Raw genomic sequence first — 15,919 nt, forward strand, 5'->3', positions numbered from 1 at the left:
AACTGTGGAGTGTGTATTCCAGGTAACATAGACCAGTAATATAACTGGAGTGTGTATTCCAGGTAACATAGACCAGGCCCAGTATTGTGATCGAATAAAAGGCATCATTGAGTTGCTGGGCAGTAAACTGTCTCTGGACGAGCTCTCCAAGATCTGGATGATACAGGCAGGACAGTCGTCCACGGTGATTGAGAACATCCACACCATCATGGCTGCAGCTGCTGTCAAGTTCAACTTCGAGCAGCTCAGCCACCTGTTTGTCCTTATACAGAAGGTCTGTATGTGTGCTTAGGAATGTTTCTGTGGGACAGTAAATTGTGTGTGTTTGTATGTGTTAGTAATGATTGGGTGTAACGTGTGTGTGTGTGTTCCAGAGCTGGGAGGTAGAGAGTGACCGTGTGAGGCAGAAGCTGCTCAGTCTGATTGGGAGGATCGGTAGAGAGGCCCGCTCTGAGGCCACCACAGGGAAGGTGCTGGAGGTGCTGTGGGAGTTAGCCCACCTGCCAACCCTGCCCACCTCCCTGGTACAGCAGGCGTCTGAGGAACACCTGGCCATCCTCACTGACGCGTACGCTGTGAAGGAGACTGTCAAACGCTGCTACATCATCAAATGTATAGAGGACATCAAGAAGGTGAGAAACACACACGGTTTCTCTCAAGGTTGAAGCGCTATGTCACTCACAGCTTTCGAGTTCAAGTCTAATCAATTGAACACACGCACAACCTGAATAAGCCAGTTTATGTTTATAGACTCAGACTGAGGAGGAGGGTAAAACCAGCGACATTCAGAGCTCGTTTCTTACTGGCTCCTGGGGCAAGAAGAAAGCCAAAGAAAACTCATTGGCCAAAGTAAGAGAAGCCCCTCTCCTTAAAACTCTAATGACCAATCAGCATTCACCTACAATCTTCTCACTGCTCACACCAACCAATCCTGGAGGAGGGCTGGATGGGGGTGGGTTGATTTGTAACTGAATGATTGCTGTATTGTTGATTTTAAAGAGCTGTTCCAGTACTAGTGGGTGTCTAATTCTCTGTGGGTTGGGCCAGTCTTCATTGAGGTTGTAAGGGGTATGTATGTGAGTCAAGGTGTGAGGGGTGAGTTATTGGATAAGTGATGTGCATGTATAGTAGGAATTTAACGACTCACCGATACACAAATGTTTAAGATCTGAGTGCATCAGTCCATAGAACCTCAAACTGATCCAAGTGTACCTTGCATCAGTCAGAAAATCCATTCAGACATTATGAATAGCTGGTTCATGTTTTGCTCAAATAACGTTCTTTCTACCTTCCGAAAATATGTGGACACCTCATTGCAAAATCATGGGCATTAATGTTGTTTCACATTCTCCAGTTGTTGTTTTCCTTTACCCCTTAGTCACACACACACAGTTCATTCCCTTGTTCTCAAGCTTGTCAGTTCCTCTGTCACATCATGCTTACCAGGCAGGGTGTGCATGAACGCAGCATCACAGAACACAACAAACTGGACAACAACAGCCTGTGGGGGGGGGGTGGAGAAAGACAATGTCCCTGTACTATTAGACACCTTGCTTTATCCTCCTCCTCTCCTGCCTTCATCTGCTCTATATTACAGCAGTCACAAAGGAGAAGAGGGAGGAATGCCTTTGTTTTATTCATATTGGAATGTGTTTAGTGAAGCCTGCAGAGAAGTTCTGGCCCGACAGCACATCTTGTTGATTCTAAAGTCAATACGTCATGAGTTCTAGCAGACAGTCTTCACGTTGGAGTAGCATCTGCATCAGAAAAAGGCTATTCAATGTTTGCCATTGTGATTGTTTCAAGGGTTATAGTATTATGTGTGTGCACGTGCCTGGCTGTGTGAATATGTAGTATGTTTGTGCACGTGTGGACATGTCTCCATGTCTTTCAGTGTGCAGAGACATGTATTTGTTTTGTGTGTGTGTCAAGTGTTGGTAAACTCTGACTCAGTCCTTCCTCAGCTTTGAGGACATTGATTTCCCCTCTTAATCATCTCCAGCTTCTGAGTTCATTCTCTCCCATAGAAAAACTATTCTGACATGCTGGAACACTCCTACACTACCAATAGTATATCTCATTCCAAAATCATGGGCATTAATATGGAGTTGGTCCCCCCTTTGCTGCTATAACAGCCTCCACTCTTCTGGGAGACTTTCCACTAGATGTTGGAACATTGCTGCGGGGACTTGCTTCCATTTAGCCACGAGCGTTACTGAGGTCGGGCACTGATGTTGTGCGATTAGGCCTGACTCGCAGTCGGCGTTCCAATTCATCCCAAAGGTGTTCGATAGGGTTGAGGTCAGGGCTGTGTGCAAGCCCATCAAGTTATTCCACACCGATCTCGACAACCCATTGCTGTATGGACCTCGCTTTGTGCACGGGGGAATTGTCATGCTGAAACAGGAAATGGCCTTCCACAAACTGTTGCCACAAAGTTGGAAACACAGAATTGTCTAGAATGTCATCGCATGCTTCAGCTTCAAGATCTTCCTTCACTGGAACTAAGGGGCCTGAACCATGGAAAAATAGCCCCAGACCATTATTCCTCCTCCACCAAACTTTACAATTAGGACTATGCATTGGAGCAGGTTGTGTTCTCCATCTCCAGTCCAATGGTGGCGAGCATTACACCACGCCAGCTGACGCTTGGGATTGCACATGGTGATCTTAAGCTTGTGTGTGGCTGCTTGACCATGGAAACCCATTTTCATGAAGCTCCCGACTGACAGTGCTTCCAGACGCAGTTTGGAACTCTGTGGTGAGTGTTGCAACCGAGGACAGACGATTTTTACTCGCTTCAGCATTCGACAGTCCCGTTCTGTGAGCTTATGTGGCATACCACTTCGTGGCTGAGCCGTTGTTGCTCCTAAACATTTCTACTTCACAATAACAGCACTTACAGTTGACCGGGGCCGCAAGGCAGAAATTTGACGAACTGACTCGTTGGGAAGGTGGCATCCTATGACGGTGCCACATTGAAATTCACTGAGCACTTCAGTATAGGCCATTCTACAATATTTGTCTATGGAGATTGCATGGCTGTGTGCTCGATTTTATACACCTGTCAGCAATGGGTGTGGCTGAAATAGCAGAATGCACTAATTTAAAGGGGTGGCCATGTAGTTTTAAATATATCTTTTGTCACAACTGCTTATATTCATTGGCTATGTCATAGCAAATGTTTCAAGATAAACATTGATACATTGCAAGCTCTAACAAATGAATTAGTGCGTGATGGTGATTTCTAAACAAAAGTGGGGCAAAAGTGGGGGTGGCAAACATTGTGGGGTAGTAGATGCCCGGTAGGGGTGGGGGTGCTGAGGGTGCTACTCATCTAGTGTCTAACCTGTGTGGGTGCATGTAGTCTTCTCAACAGGGCAGTCCCCAGGCGGTCTGGGTGGTTCCAGCTCTGCGGCAGCTCCATGAGATCACACGCTCCTTCATCAAACAGACCTACCAGAAACAGGACAAGGTACACACTCACACACACATTACCCCTCACCCCCTGTCTCACAAGAGATGCACTTGTCCAAGATGTCAGCAGTCGACGGCATTAAAAAAACATGAATACAGCACATTAACGTAATGCATTTAAAACTAACAGACTAGAGCCGGACCGATATGTGATTTTTGTATTCCGATTTGTTTTTTGTTTTTATGGAAATTTTCACAGATAACTGATATATATCTGAAATAAAAAATAGTCTATATGGATTGTGCTTAAAGCAGTCCTACAAAGATACTCAAAGTTGATTTCTTACATTCATTTTCTTTCCTCAAATGTAAGGTCCACAGAATTTAGGAGCACTGAGAAAGATGAGATGTTTATTTAAGGAAACATTGGATAAACTGCACAGATTCCAGCTAAATATTTGATTTGGCTCTGAAGAATGTGCTGCCTCATACTAGCCAGCTGGAAAACAACGGCGTGGGACACATTTTCAATGTATTAGTACTTCACTATGTTTTCTTCGATTGTAGGGCTTTAGCCACTAAATTCTGGTAGTTGTCACTTTAAGGAAAAACCTCAATCACAAAATGACCCGCTGGCACAGCGCTGCCTCTCGCACCAAGTATTGCCTCTCGCACCAAGTATTGCCTTAGTGCTATCTGGAATCTGTGGGAAGTTCCCTACAAATGGTTACGCTAAGGTTCGGGTTAGGGTCCCAAGGATTCTGGATAGCACTAACCCTCCGTGAAAGGCGTCAACTACTCTCTCGCACAGCTAGTTAGCTAGCTAGCACATGTCATGGAAATGGGGGTGATGATTGGCGAAACGTGAATTTGGACCAGTCCCTATCAAGTGGCAATGAACCCATACATCAAAACGTAGCTACGAAGTTCTACTTTGTTTCCTGTAAAGGTATTTTTTTCTGTGTCTCTGAAAACATTTGAATGATAGTGGTTGAGGAATAACCTTCGCAATGAGAAAATATAACACCCCAGATTTCACTGGCTTCACTAAAGGGCTGTAACCGAACTTACTTTACATTTGGGCAGAGCATCAATTGTTGTTTCATGACACTATACGTTACAGTATATGGCCGTGTGCATTTTTGGCACTTTACTCTGCACTCACCATAGAAACAGTAGTCAGTTCACTCTCCTCCCGGGTTGCCAGGTATAGCTAAAATTTCTAACCAAATGACTACTCAAAACCTGCTCACAAAGCCTGAAAACTAGGCAAAAAAATCCTGCTTTTTCCTGCAGCAAGGGAGGAGTTTGCCACATTTGGCCAATAAACCCTGTTTCCATAAGGTTGACATAATGATGTAAGAAGAATTCAGTTTTCCATCAAAATAATAATTGTCAGCTAACGTGACTAATGGAATTTGAATATGCCGCAAGAGAGAAGATAATTTGCCCTTATTAAACTCGCCAGATGTTTTCCATCAATGGATGTTGATTTAACTTGTTTGACTACTATGATTAAGCAATAAGGCCCGAGGGGGTGTGGTATATGAACAATATACCACGGCTAAGGGCTGTTGTCATGCATGACGCACCACAAAGTGCTAGGACACAGCCCTTAGCCGTGGTATATTGGCCATAACCACAAACCCCCAAGGTGCCTTATTGCTATTATAAACTGGTTACCAATGTAATTAGAGGGGTACAAATAAATGTTTTGTCATACCCATGGTATACCATGGCTTTCAGCCAATCAGCATTCGGGGCTCGAACCACCCAGTTTATAATTGTAAAAAAATCCCGTATGTGCATGTCCATAACAATAGATAAATCCAACCGGAGAGTTTGAGGGATGAAAGTTTGACAGAGGATCTCAAAATCTCTGTTCAAAAAACACTTTTCAAAATAATGTTTGGCTATTTTCTGACAATTGTGCTGTTATTTTGGGCGAGATGTTAAGATTACAAACCGTTATAAATGGCCTATTTGCAAGATTGACTTATGATTTCAATAGGCAATGGCTAGGCCTACTAAAATCAGGGTTCATGATTGTAATTTAACTTGGTTTAGTTATGCTAATTGCAGGTAGCCTATAGCCCCTGATGACCTACATTAGCTTAGGCAAGATGTAAGATGAACGATTTAGCAGCTTGCTCCGTTTATATTGACAGACTAATGTATTTAACATAATTAGCGAGGTGATTTTGAGGTAAGAAGTGCTTCTGTTGCCCAATAGCCTGCTGGAGGAGGCTACTGAGGATGGGGTCTTCAATCACTGAATCGTATATTAATAATATGAATATGAACTGAAAAGGCTTGTCAACAGCCATGGTTAAAAAAAAATTCTGTATTTTTAATGTTTACCTGTAGCCTAATCGGACTGATTTACCATCAATCTAATGCATTGTAACAACAGCTGATCTGCAGTTGTGATAGAATTGTGACCCATGATCACAATTGATAACTTCCAATTTCATTAACTAAACATGGCAATTAATAATTGCATAATAACACAAGGCTACAACAACAATAAGTTAAAGGCTATTTATTAAGTCAGTTTGCCAGCTCCAGGGGGGCTACACAAGAGGCACATTGGTTTGCAACGACTCCAGTGATATCATCATCTCTTCAACATAGACCGCTGCACCACTCGGGAGGCTAAGGCACTGCATCTCAGTGCTGGAGGCATCACTACAGACCCTGGTTCGATTCCAGGCTGTATCACAACCGGCCGTGAATGCGGCGCACAATTGGCCCAGCGTTGTCCAGGTTACGGTTTGGTAGGGGTAAGCCGTCATTGTAAATAAGAATTTGTTCTTAACTGACTTGCCGAGTTAAGTAAAAATAATAAAATAAAACATGGCATAGAAATGAATATATCAGATTTATCACTCCACATTCAATGTCAGTTTCATTGTGTAGCACTCGAGACCCAAGAACGGAGCATGCATAAAATCCTTCACTTGATATGGTTTTCCATAAGCAAAGTCAACATTAGAGTGCAGTTTAAACCACTTCCGATCAACCTTATCTAATGTGTTGTAGAAGTAGGAATGCCCTGACTTCTGCAGAGGCCGTATCACTGTAAATGCTGCAGGGCCAATGCAGACGTCGGATTGACCATGGAGCACCTTTAAGAAACAGTAGTTAGGTCACAATAGTTCACTCTCCTCCCGGGTTGCCAGGTATTCAAAACCTGCCCACAAAGCCTGAAAACTATCCCAAAATGTTTTTCCCTGCTTTTTCCTGCAGCAAGAGAAGAGTTTGCCACATTTGGCCAATAAACCCATTTTCCATAAGGTTGACGTAACGACGTAAGAAGCTAAATTCAGTTTTCCATCAAAATAATAATTGTCAGCTAACGTGAATAAGGTGGTTTTCCTGTGCGTTGTCGCCTTATTTCAGTTCTAGCACATTAAGATGTTTTATATAAAAAGGGTTGGAAATAGGTGTCTCCATAATGACAATCCAAATAGCCTACCTACAACTGGTAAAAAGTTGTCATGACGTGCGCGCGTGCTGCTCATGTGACTCCTGCCTGCTGCGGCGCCCAGTCTCAACATACACACACCCCTCCGCCCCCTCCCCACCACTAACACACTCAGCAACAGGCTGCCTTACGACCTGATAGTGAGCAGCAGCAGGTCACAGTGAAATATTTATTTTTAAGGAAAATGCATTTTCATCCATTTTTACCCACGACATCATTTTGAAAGTAACCCAATTTGTAGTAAAACCGCAGGCATGGCAACCCTGCTCTCCTCTGACTGGTGTAGTTGAGTTGGCCCATTGGTAGTGTCCCGTCTTAAAAGGTGCTCCATGGTCAATCCGACGTCTGCATTGGCCCTGCAGCATTTACAGTGATACGGCCTCTGCAGAAGTCAGGGCATTCATACTTCTTGTGCTTCACGAAGCAGCAACAGAGCTGTTGTGGAGGAAGTTGTTAAGGAAGTGATTTTCTGTTTATTGAAGACCTTATTGAAGACCTCCCACCTTCAACTACCATCAACCAATCATGACAATGCGGAGCCATACGGAGCCCTCCACATTGTTATAAAACTTGAGGCACATGGCGAAGGGGTACGGAGCTGGATTTGGCCTCCGTATGTCTCCAGAGGCTCCGTAGTTGTCGCACCCCCCATACATTTCAGGATCAAGCATAAATTGCCTTTTAGTGTAGCGTGCCAAGGCAATATAGGCTTATGGCTATTTAAAGAGCGACATCTTCAGTACAAATAATGAAATGCACAAAACGTCAACTTCTATGAAGAACAGTGTTTTCTCCACATCTTATATCGGTCCTTTTCAATGGATTAAACGCTGATGCAAATACAACGGTAAAAGGCTAATATCGGCCGACAGTATCGGTCAACTGATAAATCGGTCGGGCTCTATTACAGACATCCAAAGCCACAGACACATCTTCATAGCACATGTGCTCCCCCAGCAGAGCATCATCCAGGACTTGAAGAAGAACTTTGAGATCGTCAAACTGATTACAGGATCTCTGGTGGTCTGCCATCGACTAGCGGTGTCTGCAGCTGGAAACAACGGACTCACCGGACACACACTAGTGGACGGACGATACACCTACCAGGAGGTACAGTTCTGTCTGTCTCTCTCCTGTCTGTCTGTCTGATTTGCTTTGGTAGAAGTTTATGTGGTTGAGATGCTGGATGATGGACTGAGGATTTTGATATCTGTGAGATGAACACATGAAGTCCTTGCTGGTTCCTGACTCACTCTCCCTCCCCCTCCAGTATCTAGATGGCCACCTGAGGTTCCTGGCCTTCTTCCTCCAGGAGGCCAGCCTCTACCTGGTCTGGAACAGAGCCAAAGAACTATGGGACTGCCTGGTCTCTGGACCCGAAGTCTGCGAGCTGGACAGAGAGGTACACACACGTGTTACATACTCTATATTACATAGTCTACTCCATCTATATGTATACACTAACTTTAACTGCTTGTGTGTAGATGTGTTTTGAGTGGTTCACTAAGGGCCAGCATGATCTGGAGAGTGATGTTCAGCAGCAGCTCTTCAAAGAGAAGATCCTCAAACTGGAGCCCTATGAGATTACTATGAATGGTGAAACACACATAATCACACACACATTTGCTATATTATTTTGTTAGCATTTTTGATGGCCCACTCTCTTTTAATATTATATACAGTGCCTTCGGAAAGTATTCAGACCCCTTGACCTTTTCCACATTTTGGTATGTTACAGCCTTATTCTAAAATATGGGGTATTGTGTGTAGATTGAAGAGAAAAAAAAAAAATGTAATCAATTTTAGAATAAGGCTAACGTAACAAGATGTCTGATTACTTTCCGAATGCACTGTAGAGCTTACATAGTGGCTTTAACCAGTGTTTTTTTTATTTGGGATATTTCAGGCTTTAATCTGTTTAAGACCTTCTTTGAGAATGTCAACTTGTGTGACCATCGCTTGAAACGCCAGGGGACTCAACTGGTGAGTCATTCCACACTAGGGTTGCCAATGGAGAAGATATAACTAGTAACCTGTTAACTTTAAGATTTTTTGTTACTTTCAAGGATTTTATGAAATGTTATCACATCACATGTAGTGGCATCATGTGTGGGACTTACAAACCCCAACCCTGTGTGTGTAGTGTGTGGAGCGCCTAGACCTGGCTGGGATGGACTTTATCTGGCGTATCGCCATGGAAACGCCTGATGAGGAGATCGCTAACGAGGCCATACAGCTAATCATCACATACAGCTACACCAACCTCAACCCCAAAATGAAGAAGGTGTGTGTGTGTGTCAGGGGGGGGTTATGTGTAGCAGGACTACAGTCTCTGGTATTCACTCTTTGTGTCTGTGTAGGATTCTGTGTCTTTACACAAGAAGTTCATTGCTGATTGTTACAAACGACTGGAGGTGAGTTCTTCATTCATCACAACTATCAGATGGAATGTGTTCAACTTCTTATATAAGATAATTACATACTATGCTAATAAAGCTTACTGACTTGATGAAATGAAGTCTCCTTGCCTTGTTCTTTCTCTCTCAGGCAGCCAGTTCAGCTCTAGGAGGGCCCACGTTGACTCATGCTGTTACCAGGGCAACCAAGATGCTGACCGCCACCACCATGCCGACTGTAGCCACGTCTGTCCAATCACCTTCCAGGTCCACCAAGCTGGTGATCATTGAGAGGCTGCTGCTATTGGCTGAGCGTTATGTCATCACTATCGAGGTAATCCCCTCTCTCTGGCTCTGACATCAAACTGACCAAGCAATTTCAACTGGTTTTCACCCTCAACATATTCACCTGTAGTTACAAACTATTTGCATTTGAGTGATGAGAAGGGGGTGAAAGAACGAAATGGACACATGAAAAGATGACTCTGTTTCTGTGTGTAGGACCTGTATTCTGTGCCTCGTACCATTCTACCTCACGGAGCGTCGTTCAATGGCCACCCTGTCTCTCTACATGTCACCTATGAGTCCACCAAAGACACCTTCACCTTGGAGGCCCACAGTAACGAGACTATAGGCAGCATCCGCTGGAAGATTGCCGAGCATCTCAACTGTCCAGTCGACAACGTTCAGATCTTTGCCAACGACAGCGTGGTGAGTGTATTATTTGTGTCTCTGTAAGCCAAAAGATGGGTGTGGGGTGTGTGTGTGTGTGTGTGTTTTGACTGTGTATCATATGTAACTATATGTGTGTGTTTTGTGTAACTCTCTCTCTGTCTGTAGTTGACTATGAACCGGGACCAGAAGCTGCTGTCCCAGCTGGGGTTCAGTGATGAGCAGTCTCTGACAGTGAAGAGCTCTGGCACAGGGACACCCTCTGGTGGCAGCTCAGAGTCCTCCGTCTCCGCTTCCTCCTCCAGCTCCGCTGTCTTCAACTCAGCTTATGCTATGGAACAGGTACACCACACACATGCGCGCCCATGTATATGCAAACACATTGTGTTCATGTTTGAGTTGGATTATGTGCTAACGGTGTATGTTTGTGTAGGAGAAGTCCCTTCCAGGTGTTGTCATGGCATTGGTGTGTAATGTGTTTGAGATGCTCTACCAGCTGGCCAACCTGGACGAACCACGGTGAGTTACTCACGCAGATACTTCAAGGATCGATTTGATTTGATTTGAGGATCTGGACCTGACTCCCGAATGGTCAAAAATGTATAACGTTCTGTGTGTGTGTATTCCAGGGTAACTCTGCGTGTACGTAAGCTGCTGCTGCTGATCCCAACAGACCCAGAGGTTCAGGACGCTCTAGATAACTTTGTTCCCAAAGAGTCCAGTGTCTGGAGTCACCAGGTACATATTTTATTGCTTATATATATTGCTTATATATATATATATATATATATGCGCTGTGCTTAGGTTGAAATTATGATGAGGAGAGTTCAACTGCTCTGACCTGAGCCAGTGTGATAACGTGTGTGTGTCTCCTGTAGAAGACATTGTTCACCCTGGGTCAGGGGTCAGGCTCTCGGTCTCCGTCTCTGGGTTCTAAGCAACAGCACCAGCCCAGTGCTGCCTCCATCTTGGAATCACTCTTCAGATCCTCTGCTCCTGGGATGTCCACCTTCAGAGTCCTCTACAACCTGGAGGTGCGCGCGCACACACACACACACACAATACTCACATTTGTGCATGGACACACTTCACACATTTCTTCCTTTGAAATCTCTCTTTCTCTCTCATTAGGTGTTGAGTTCTAAGTTGATGCCGACCTCCGATGATGAGATGGCAAAGACCAGTGTCAAGTCTTTCTGTGAGAACTTTCTGAAAGCTGGAGGTCTCAGTTTGGTGGTGAACGTGATGCAGCGGGACTCTATTCCCTCTGAGGTGGACTATGAGACCAGACAGGGAGTCTACTCCATCTGTCTACAACTGGCCAGGTATACACACACACACACACACACAGCACATGTGTTTTCTAGCCTTGTGGGGAGCTAACATTTATTTCCATTCAAAATCCTATTTTCCCTAACATTAACCCCTAACTCCTAAACTTAACCCCTAAGCCAAAAATAGCTTTTGCCCTCATGGGGACATGGGAAATAAGGGAGAGGTTTTCCTTGTTTTGCTATCCTTGTGGGGACTTCTGGGGATTTCTGTGATCCACGAGGACAGCAATACAAGACCACACATCCACAAATAAATATACATTGTTAGAGGTTGAATGTGATTGGATCTTCCTTTTCCCTGCAGGTTCTTATTGGTTGGCCAAAGTATGCCGTCGTTGCTGGATGATGATGTCATCCGAGAGGGTGACACACTATCTAGTCGGCCATTCCGTAACGCAGGGCGACCAGGGAGACAGCTGTCGCTGTGTGGAACGCCTGAGAAGAGCTCCTATAGACAGATGTCTCTGTCTGAACGCTCCTCCATCAGAGTAGAGGAGATCATCCCTGCTGCACGCGTAGCTATACAGGTACACACACCTCTAATGTATACCTAACACACACCTCTAATGTATACCTAACACACACCTAATACACACACACACCTCTAATGTATACCTAACACACACCTCTAATGTATACCTAACACACACCTAATACACACACACACACACCTCTAATGTATACCTAACACACACCTAATACACACACACACACACCTCTAATGTATACCTAACACACACCTCTAATGTATACCTAACACACACCTAATACACACACACACACACCTCTAATGATGTTAAACTTCCGGCGCCGACAGAGATGGCCGCCTCGCTTCGCGTTCCTAGGAAACTATGCAGTTTTTTTACGTGTTATTTCTTACATTAGTACCCCAGGTCATCTTAGGTTTCATTACATACGGTCGAGAAGAACTACTGAATATAAGATCAGCGTCAACTCACCATCAGTACGACCAAGAATATGACTTTCGCGAAGCGGATCCTGTGTTCTGCCTTTCAACCAGGACAACGGAATGGATCCCAGCCGGCGACCCAAAAAAAACGACTTTGTAAAAGAGGGAAACGAGGTGGTCTTCTGGTCAGACTACGTAGACGGGCACATCGTGCCCCACTTCCTAGCATTCTTCTCGCCAATGTCCAGTCTCTTGACAACAAGGTTGATGAAATCCGAGCAAGGGTAGCATTCCAGAGGGACATCAGAGACTGTAACGTTCTTTGCTTCACGGAAACATGGCTCACTGGAGAGACGCTCTCGGTTGCGGTGCAGCCAGCGGGTTTCTCCACGCATCGCGCCGACAGAAACAAACACCTTTCTGGAAAGAAGAGGGGCGGGGGCGTATGCTTTATGGCTAACGAGACATGGTGTGATCACAGAAACATACAGGAACTCAAATCCTTCTGTTCACCTGATTTAGAATTCCTCACAATCAAATGTAGACCGCATTATCTACCAAGGGAATTATCTTTGATTATAATCACAGCCGTATATATTCCCCCCCAAGCAGACACATTGATGGCTTTGAACTAACTTTATTTGACTCTTTGCAAACTGGAATCTATACATCCTGAGGCTGCATTCATTGTAGCTGGGGATTTTAACAAGGCTAATCTGAAAACAAGACTCCCTAAAATGTATCAGCATATCGATTGCGCCACCAGGGCTGGCAAAACCTTGGATCACTGTTATTATAACTTCCGCGACGCATATAAGGCCCCTGCCCCGCCCCCCTTTCGGAAAAGCTGACCACGACTCCATTTTGCTGATCCCTGCCTACAGACAGAAACTGTAACAAGAAGCTCCCATGCTGAGGTCTGTCCAACGCTGGTCCGACCAAGCTGATTCTACACTCCAAGACTGCTTCCATCACGTGGACTGGGACATGTTTCGTATTGCGTCAGGCAACAACATTGACGAATACGCTGATTCGGTGTGCGAGTTCATTAGAACGTGCGTTGAAGATGTCGTTCCCATAGCAACGATTAAAACATTCCCTAACCAGAAACCGTGGATTGATGGCAGCATTCGCGTGAAACTGAAAGCGCAAACCAATGCTTTTAATCAGGGCAAGGTGACTGGTAATATGACTGAATACAAACAGTGCAGCTATTCCCTCCGTAAGGCTATCAAACAAGCTAAGCGTCAGTATAGAGACAAAGTAGAATCTCAATTCAACGGCTCAGACACAAGAGGTATGTGGCAGGGTCTACAGTCAATCACGGACTATAAGAATAAATCCAGCTCTGTCACGGACCAGGATGTCTTGCTCCCAGACAGACTAAATAACTTTTTTGCCCACTTTGAGGACAATACAGTGCCACTGACACTGCCTGCAACTGAAACATGTGGTCTCTCCTTCACTGCAGCCGAGGTGAGTAAAACATTTAAACATGTTAACCCTCGCAAGGCTGCAGGCCCAGACGGCATCCCCAGCCGTGCCCTCAGAGCATGCGCAGACCAGCTGGCTGGTGTGTTTACGGACATATTCAATCAATCTCTATACCAGTCTGCTGTTCCCACAAGCTTCAAGAGGGCCACCATTGTTCCTGTTCCCAAGAAAGCTAAGGTAACTGAGCTTAACGACTACCGCCCCGTAGCACTCACTTCCGTCATCATGAAGTGCTTTGAGAGACTAGTCAAGGACCATATCACCTCCACCCTACCTGACCCCCTTGACCCACTCCAATTTGCTTACCGCCCAAATAGGTCCACAGACGACGCAATCTCAACCACACTGCACACTGCCCTAACCCATCTGGACAAGAGGAATACCTATGTGAGAATGCTGTTCATCGACTACAGCTCTGCATTTAACACCATATTACCCTCCAAGCTCGTCATCAAGCTCGAGACCGTGGGTCTCGACCCCGCCCTGTGCAACTGGGTACTGGACTTCCTGACGGGCCGCCCCCAGGTGGTGAGGGTAGGCAACAACATCTCCACCCCGCTGATCCTCAACACTGGGGCCCCACAAGGGTGCGTTCTGAGCCCTCTCCTGTACTCCCTGTTCACCCACGACTGCGCGGCAACGCATGCCTCCAACTCAATCATCAAGTTTGCGGACGACACAACAGTGGTAGGCTTGATTACCAACAACGACGAGACGGCCTACAGGGAGGAGGTGAGGGCCCTTGGAGTGTTGTGTAAGGACAATAACCTCACACTCAACGTCAACAAAACTAAGGAGATGATTGTGGACTTCAGGAAACAGCAGAGGGAACACCCCCCTATCCACATCGATGGAACAGTAGTGGAGAGGGTAGTAAGTTTTAAGTTCCTCGGCGTACACATCACAGACAAACTGAATTGGTCCACTCACACAGATCGCATCGTGAAGAAAGCGCAGCAGCGCCTCTTCAACCTCAGGAGGCTGAAGAAATTTGGCTTGTCACCAAAAGCACTCACAAACTTCTACAGATGCACAATCGAGAGCATCCTGTCGGGCTGTATCACCGCCTGGTACGGCAACTGCTCCGCCCACAACCGTAAGGCTCTCCAGAGGGTAGTGAGGTCTGCACAACGTATCACCGGGGGCAAACTACCTGCCCTCCAGGACACCTACACCACCCGATGTTACAGGAAGGCCACAAAGATCATCAAGGACAACACCCACCCGAGCCACTGCCTGTTCACCCCGCTATCATCCAGAAGGCGAGGTCAGTACAGGTGCATCAAAGCTGGGACCGAGAGACTGAAAAACAGCTTCTATCTCAAGGCCATCAGACTGTTAAACAGCAACCACTAACATTGAGTGGCTGCTGCCAACACACTGACTCAACTCCAGCCACTTCAATAATGGGAATTGATGGGAAAGGATGTAAAATATATCACTAGCCACTTTAAACAATGCTACCTAATATAATGTTCACACCTCTAATGTATACCTAACACACACCTAATACATACACACACACACACACACCTCTAATGTATACCTAACACACACCTAATACACACACACACCTCTAATGCATACCTAACACACACCTAATACACACATACACACACACACACACACACCTCCAATGCATACCTAACACACACCTAATACATACACACACACACACACACACACACCTCTAATGTATACCTAATACACACCTAATACACACACACACACACCTCCAATGCATACCTAACACACACCTAATACATACACACACACACACCTCTAATGTATACCTAACACACACCTAATACATACACACACACACACACACCACCAATGCATACCTAACACACACCTAATACATACACACACACATACACCTCTAATGTATACCTAACACACACACACACACACACACCTCTAATGTATACCTAACACACACCTAATACATACACACACACACACACACACCTCTAATGTATACCTAACACACACCTAATACATACACACACACACACACACACACACCTCTAATGTATACCTAACACACACCTAATACATACACACACACACACACACCTCTAATGTATACCTAACACACACACACACACACACACCTCCAATGCATACCTAATACATACACACACACACACACACACACACACACACACACCTCTAATGTATACCTAACACACACCTAATACATACA

At 45.2% G+C, this 15,919-nt stretch overlaps 1 protein-coding gene across 4 annotated transcripts in view; it reads left to right on the forward strand.

Annotated features, from left to right (window-relative positions):
* The window catches only part of LOC135512976 (ubiquitin carboxyl-terminal hydrolase 24-like), a 48,871-nt gene that overhangs the window by 12,544 nt on the left and 20,408 nt on the right, over positions 1 to 15,919 (forward strand). For 2 of the 4 annotated variants that reach the window (XM_064935546.1, XM_064935543.1), the window contains exons 12-29: positions 63 to 274; positions 375 to 632; positions 751 to 849; positions 3,368 to 3,475; positions 7,862 to 8,014; positions 8,175 to 8,306; positions 8,389 to 8,500; positions 8,811 to 8,887; positions 9,048 to 9,188; positions 9,265 to 9,318; positions 9,452 to 9,634; positions 9,802 to 10,011; positions 10,141 to 10,314; positions 10,406 to 10,491; positions 10,602 to 10,710; positions 10,851 to 11,006; positions 11,104 to 11,297; positions 11,611 to 11,833. In XM_064935546.1, coding sequence (XP_064791618.1) covers positions 63 to 274; positions 375 to 632; positions 751 to 849; positions 3,368 to 3,475; positions 7,862 to 8,014; positions 8,175 to 8,306; positions 8,389 to 8,500; positions 8,811 to 8,887; positions 9,048 to 9,188; positions 9,265 to 9,318; positions 9,452 to 9,634; positions 9,802 to 10,011; positions 10,141 to 10,314; positions 10,406 to 10,491; positions 10,602 to 10,710; positions 10,851 to 11,006; positions 11,104 to 11,297; positions 11,611 to 11,833 — 2,681 coding nt within the window. The remainder of the gene's footprint in view (positions 1 to 62; positions 275 to 374; positions 633 to 750; positions 850 to 3,367; positions 3,476 to 7,861; positions 8,015 to 8,174; positions 8,307 to 8,388; positions 8,501 to 8,810; positions 8,888 to 9,047; positions 9,189 to 9,264; positions 9,319 to 9,451; positions 9,635 to 9,801; positions 10,012 to 10,140; positions 10,315 to 10,405; positions 10,492 to 10,601; positions 10,711 to 10,850; positions 11,007 to 11,103; positions 11,298 to 11,610; positions 11,834 to 15,919) is intronic. The other 2 variants (XM_064935544.1, XM_064935545.1) reach the window with 2 other exon arrangements.

Source organism: Oncorhynchus masou, chromosome 24 (genome assembly GCF_036934945.1).
Source record: "Oncorhynchus masou masou isolate Uvic2021 chromosome 24, UVic_Omas_1.1, whole genome shotgun sequence".
NCBI classification, from domain to species: Eukaryota; Metazoa; Chordata; class Actinopteri; order Salmoniformes; family Salmonidae; genus Oncorhynchus; species Oncorhynchus masou.